The following is a 6,856-nucleotide window of genomic DNA, read 5'->3' on the forward strand; positions in this document are numbered from 1 at the left end:
TTTCCCTGCTCAGAGTAACTCAGATTAATTCTGGGCAATGATCTCTTTTTACACAGCTGTACCCTGATGTTTCCTAATCAAGCTGTTACACTGTTGTAACAATCTCTATCTTTTCTAGGCTTTTCACTGTTCCTGGAGGGGCAGGAGGGAGAACCAAGCTTCCCTTCACTTCTAATCACAAATTCTCTGCCACTGCCTGAGCAGATATCTAGTAACATACCTCGTCTCTTTCTGTGCTAGTTTTGCCTCTATTTTCTGGTACACACAGGATTCTAGAGTGTATGTATTACATGTCTTTAATTATCTTTGATTTTTTCTGAAGCTACACTGCCTGTATAACACTTTATCTTGCTATAACCTACATTGCCAACTGATACTTTACAAACTTCACAGCAAAAACACACCTGCTTTTGTTCTTTTTGCATAGAAGACTGTAATTATTCTCCCAAGGACCTTAGAGTTAAGGACCCTGTTCATTCATACAGTCTTTCCAGCAGGGAGATGACTTCCTTTGCTTTCTAGCTTCCTATTGTAAACACAACAGGAGGTTCTTACTTAATTCTAAGCAGATCACAGCATATACTCATGTCCGCTACTCTGCCTGACATAGAAAACCAAAGTTTCCTGGTCAGAAGTAAAAAACAACATCTCCTGCACAATACTTATAACTTCAGTTACTTCCTATATAACTTTACCTTACTACAAGTTTCAGCTAACTCCTCTAAAACAGATCACTCTGCATCAACACATTCTCTGATCAGTCAGGTTACTACTCTTGCATCCTGGTGGAGTTGCCAATTGTTGGACTAGATTTGAACCTAGCACTTATATCTTGCTTGGACGGACACAATCCTCAGACTGACCACAACACCTGCCAGTTGATAATAGGTGAATTTATTGATACAGAACAAGAACAAAAAAGCAACAATACAGACAATTAAACAATTCTGTATCTACTAAGCCCAGAGCTGTCATAAGAATCCAGGTACACCTGGGCAGAGTGCAGGCTTTACTATGTCTCTTAGGTGTCAGCAGTCTGGAGGTGAAATCTTGAACGCTCTAAGCTAAAGCCTGGAGGGCAGTTGCTTTACAGAAGGCCTGCTTCCATGATCTATTGCATAAAATTCCCTAGGCCCAACTCTCGGCCATAATCCAAGCTGAGCTAGATGGATTCTCCTGGGGTCCCAGATCCCCATTACGTTTAACCCAATTCTCAATAAAAACACAGAGGTCACCCTGACCCCACACACACAGAGGAAAATCCTCTGAACCCACTGCCATGCTACAGGGGAAGGGTAAAAGATGGGGTACGATAGCTGAGGCAGCCCAGGAGAACCTAGTTCATGCCGAGGTAGTCCAGGCCCAAGAGAACCTAGTACACCTGCAAGGCCTTACCCTGGTAGGATCGGGATGATCAGCCCCCTGCAAATGTGTGTTGAATCCTGCTGACTACACCAAGATGTTAGACCCTGACTCCATGCGGTGCCCAGCGACTAGGGAGACAACAATCCAATTGCTCATGGATCGTAACAATCAGGAACGATTCAGTCTTACACTGAAAAATAGATTGCTTCCCCCCCTGCAGTCCCTTAAAACTGGTGATAATAATCTGAGCAAGGAATTGTTCAATGTTAGTAAAGGTATTGGATTTTGACTTTGAGCAGAAAATTACTCGCCTATAGATTTGTTCAGAATCATGTAAGGCATGCACATAGTTAAAGTTTGTTCTTTATTTCTTAAGAGATAATGGGAAATTATTTGCAGTAGCTCAAGGCCGCAGCAAAACAAATTGATAATATTAAGGAAAAGAGACACAATATTAAATGCATTTTTGCATGTTGCTTGCATTCAATGATCTGCAGAATCTGTCTAGTCCATCTGGCCTGCAGGCCATGGGTTGCCAATCCCTGATTTAAAGCAGATAAACTCAAATCATTACCAATAATGATTTATTTTTTTGTTGCAGACTCTCAATTGCAGGGCCTATGGCAGGGTTGGGGTGGGAAAAAATGAGAGTACAGTTATATCAAGTCCTCAAGCTTGGGGAGCTGCCAAATTTGTGAGAATTGCAAGTACCTTATGTAATAAAGTGTGTAAATTAAGTCTGATCTCTATAAATGTATTTAAAATCTTATAAAATCAGCTTAAAATTCAAATAAAATTTCTATATTTCCTGCTTCCCAAATGGGAGGTGCCCCCATGAGAAAGTACCAGACCCCCAAATTTATTTCACAAGTCCTACTCAAGGGCTCAAACACAACTTTGCAATCCAGCCCCATTGAGCATGTAGCTGTTCCATCCAAAAAGCCTTGGAATGGGGTTCAGTCAGAAATCAGCTCCTAGCTCCATCTTGCTTTGAGCCATGGAAGCCATTTCCTTTCACAACATACTCCTCGTGTCTGCAATGGCACAGATGTACTTGCCAGCACGTTGAAGTGGATGAGCCAAGGTTCCTCCACCTTGTATCAATGTCTGTGCCCCCAGGCCTGAAGCTAGAGCATGATGATGTGAGTACTTAAGGGGGAACTTAACTTTTGTGCGTGGCTGCAGAAGCAGTCCTATGACTGAACCCAAGTCAATGCAATAGAGTTCTGTAGAAAACATGGAGACCTTTAGGAATTAAAGCCACCTTGACTGTTTTAAATTTATTTTTCAGGGAGTGTTTATCTTCAGTGCTGTCCAGATGACTCCTCTTACTATGGGGAACTATGTTTTCCCAACATGGGGCCAAGGGGTTGGCTGGCTTATGGCTCTTTCTTCTATGGTGCTGATTCCAGGCTATATGGCATACATGTTTCTTACTTTAAAAGGCTCCTTAAAACAGGTAGGTCACTATTTTTCAGACGCATTTATTTATTGATTTATTTTTGCAAGATATTTATTGGGATATCTGGTGAGATTGGTATGTTGCTGCTTCCCATCATTTATCATCTTAGCTCAGGCATTTTATAGCAAATATAAGAACATGAAACCAAGAATGTCAGCATGAAAAATAATAAGGCTAACGGTATTCTTAAAGACTTTATATAGTAATGCAGCTGTTAGTATAACAGATATCACTATTATTAGGCCCTGTCAGTTCCAAACACTTGGCTTCCTAGCACTTTATGCCTGGCAAACCAAATAGCAATGTTGATATATATGATCAAAATGATATCTAATTTGCCCCAATACAAAACTGATCATTTCTGCCTATGTCCTGGTTCTTGATCAGTGTGTAAGTGCAGAATACTGTGACTGAGGTAGCTCTTGCCCATGAGAACTGTCTGCCTATATTCAGTGGCAAGGTATAGGCATTACAATTTTACCAATATAAGTGATCAAAAACCAGTTTATACCCATAATATAACAAGTTCAGCATACAGACTTGTTTAAAAATGACAGAACACAGTCTATGATTTGCACCCCACTCCCACCTCTGCCACCACCAAAGGGCAAATGTGTGTTCTGTTGCCTACCGAGCTAAACTATGCTGCTTACAGAAAACTATGTGACTTAGATTGATTCTGCAACAGGCTTTTTGAATGTCCATACTGTGATTGCACATGCAAATAATGCTGTATGATAGGGCTAGCAGTCTACATTGGCATCGTGCATAATCTTCTGATATAACATAGCCCAGGGATGGCCAAAATATGGCCTGTGGGCCAGATCTGGTCCATAGAAGGACTTTGTCTTGCCCATGGTGGGTCCCTTGGTCCTGCCTGGACCAGGTACCATCCAGCTTGTGGCATGTCCCACTGTCCCCTGGGCCCGCAGTGGAGCTGGGGTGGCTCCACAGCTGGACTGCCTTTCTAGACAGCCCAGGTGGTGGTGGCAGCTTCTTTTGGCTCTTGCCACCAATGGGCCCCCACCCCATAGTGGGAACCTGCATACCTCCTTTGGACTTGGTCCAGCCAGAGAAGACCAGCTCCTGACCAACCAGAATCCATGTGCACATCCCTGACCTGACCTGCCCTGTGCCTGCTCTGGACTGCTTCCACACATTGAGCAGCAGCAGAAGCAGTGGCCAGACAGAAGCTGCTGTTCAATGTGGGGGAAAAGTGACCCCTCCCCTTCACTGCTGCTAGGCCCTTCTTGCTGCTGTTGCAGCTGCCCAGAGCCCATGCCTGGGCTGTCCTGCATCTCCTCTGCACTGCTACTGCTGGGTGGCCTGGAGGTGGTGGTAAGGAGCCACAGGGCAGCCCAGGCACAGGTTCTGGGCAGCTGTAGTAAGGAGGACCTGGCAGTGGTAAGGGGGAGGGGTTGCATTTCCACCACGCTGCATTTCTACCCAGCCACTGCTCAGTGTGGGCAGGGAGCCTGGATGAGGCACAGGGTGGGCCGGGGTTGGGGCTGTGTGCATGGGTTCTGGCTCATTGGCTCCAGTTGGGGCAAGTCTGGTGAGGGCTGGGGTCGGGGCTTTAGCTGTGAGCTGTTGATGGTGCAAGGGAGGAGCATTAGGGTGCATGGGCTCCAGGCTGTTGTGGCAGGGTAGAGAGGGGTACTGACCAGCCCATGGCAGCTCCCCAGAACTCCACAGGCCCAAATAATTACCTATCCTGGAACAGGATATTTTGACCTGTAATCTGTTCCTTGCTTGACATAAATTTCCTGTCTGATTGGAATAATTCAATAAACCTAATCTTTGAGACAAATACAGGATGTTTGGTTTTGCCCTTTTTATATCTTAAATAAAGCTACAATCACAAACATTTGCTCACATGAAGTTTTCTGTTGGCTGCTGCTTACATTTGGAACATTCACTTCTAATTAGAGCATGTTCGGAATTTTACGATGAAAAGGTTTTGTCAGAAAATGTCAGTTCACTGAAAATGAAACATTTGATAAAAATAAACCAGTTTCAGCAAAGATTTAACTGGGAAAGATTTTTTAGGTTCAAGATGGAATTTCTGGTGAGAAAAAGAGAGCTCAGAAGAGCCAACAAATGAGCAGTGAGGATATTTATCTGGAATATGGGAGACCTAAATCCCTTCTCTACCAGATTCAGACTTGTCCTTGAACAACACTTAAACCTTATACTGGGTTTGTGTACATGAAACACTTTACTTGAGATTAGAAATTATTACTGCATAATAAGCATCACTGTGTACATGTGCAGATGCTTCCTGCAGTTAGCTCTAATCATGAGTAAATATGCTACTTGTAAGTACAGGTAGCCAATTTCTTCTCAATTTATTCTCAAGCACTTACTGTGCAATAGTGCACATTTAGACGCCTGACTGGGAGCATATTTGCTCCCAGTCAGCAGGGGGTGGGAGATTGCTCTCTGCCCCTAGGAGCTTCCTGCTGTTGGGGTGGGCTCTTCCACTGGAGCCCAGGCAGGGACAATCTTCCCCTGCCCCATCAGTGGGCAGCTCCCAGCCCCCACTCCATGATTGCAGGTCTGGGACCAAGAGATAAGGATCTTCCAGTACAAGCTCTGTGGTTGCGGGACCTGGGCTGGGAGATTCTTCTCTCCCAGCACTGGCCCTGTGACTGTGGAGCTGGTGCTATGAGATTCTTTTGTCCCAACACTGGCTCTAGTTGTGGTACTGGTAATGCTCTGTGGTCAGGGGGCAGTGCTCTGTTGTCATGGGACCAGAGCTGGGAGAAATATTTCACAAATATACTTTTTTTTACAGAAAGTCTATGATAAGGTCTTAAATTAAAAGATTCGGTGGCCTGTATTCTACAAAGGATGAGGCTAGATGACCATATCCTCTTTTTCTGGCCTCATAACCTGTGCACCTCAAAAAATAAAATCCATTGTGAAACAAGTATATATGTGTATATGTATGTATGTATGTGTGTGTGTATGTATGTCCAAGTTCTCTGGTGTTTCAAAGAAAGATTTTTAGCAAAGCTACAGAGTTATATTTTTTCACTTAGCCTTAAAGACTCATTGATGTGTCATGGAAATCCATGGAAAATGTTGCTGTTATCTCATTATTTGAATCTTTCTTGCTCTTTGTTTTAGCTATTTGTTTTTGCTATAATGTGAGAGGCAAGCATTTTTTGAGTGATATTTTTTATTGGATGGACTGCATGGTTGGGATAAAGTTAGTTAGACAACCTTTTGAAGGCAGGGTATTCTTCATCAGGACACCTGATTATGTTATATTTATGTGTATATTACTATAATATTTACATAAAGCTAGAATCTTGTTCCTTATGGAGATAGCTGTTGCTTTGGCTCTGCTTTTTAAGCCCATAATAGAACTTGATTTGTTTGGTTATCCTTCATATAATTCCATATAGAAAGGTTTGATAAATGACTATAAGATGATAAAAGCAGACTACTGATACTAGTATTTATCTTAAAGTTTGTTATTAACACAGCTATTGAAAGTGTTTACTTATAAGCAAACTGTTAATCTTTTTGATTAAGTCTACAGCATTTGATCAGCACTTTTTTATAAGGGATTACTAAAGGTTTTAATAAAAGGTAAAAAACCATATGTGGTACGCCTAGATGCTTATCTAGACAAACCAGCTCAGAAAAAACAATACTGACAAAAATGTTTAGGCAGAACTCTAAATCTTGCTGGAGCATCAAAATCTGCTAATTAATTTTAAAACATTCACTTTATATTTGTTGCATCATTACTGGACCCCAGGTAGGATCAGAAGTGGAAGGACTGAAACATTCTTTAGCTGAACCCCACTGCAATGTTGATGAAGAGCAGGAAGCGCTCATATGAACTGTAGAGGTTGTATTCTTATAACTGGGCACATACACACATGCAGTTAATAAGAACCAATAAACTCCAGAGCTTATTGCTTTGGAACATGTTGCTCCAAGGCATGTTGTTTGAACATGCATCCATTACTGCAGCATGTTGAGCTACAGTACAGCAGCTCTGGCTCCCCACCC

General features: G+C 42.6%; 1 protein-coding gene across 1 annotated transcript in view; it reads left to right on the forward strand.

Moving 5' to 3' along the window:
* Window positions 1–6,856, forward strand: part of SLC6A1 (solute carrier family 6 member 1) — a 49,341-nt gene that overhangs the window by 38,816 nt on the left and 3,669 nt on the right. Inside the window, exon 13 of the mRNA XM_006036355.2 lies at window positions 2,657–2,824. Coding sequence (XP_006036417.1) covers window positions 2,657–2,824 — 168 coding nt within the window. The remainder of the gene's footprint in view (window positions 1–2,656; window positions 2,825–6,856) is intronic.

The sequence above is a fragment of the Alligator sinensis genome, unplaced genomic scaffold (genome assembly GCF_000455745.1).
Source record: "Alligator sinensis unplaced genomic scaffold, ASM45574v1 scaffold440_1, whole genome shotgun sequence".
Lineage (NCBI taxonomy): Eukaryota > Metazoa > Chordata > Crocodylia > Alligatoridae > Alligator > Alligator sinensis.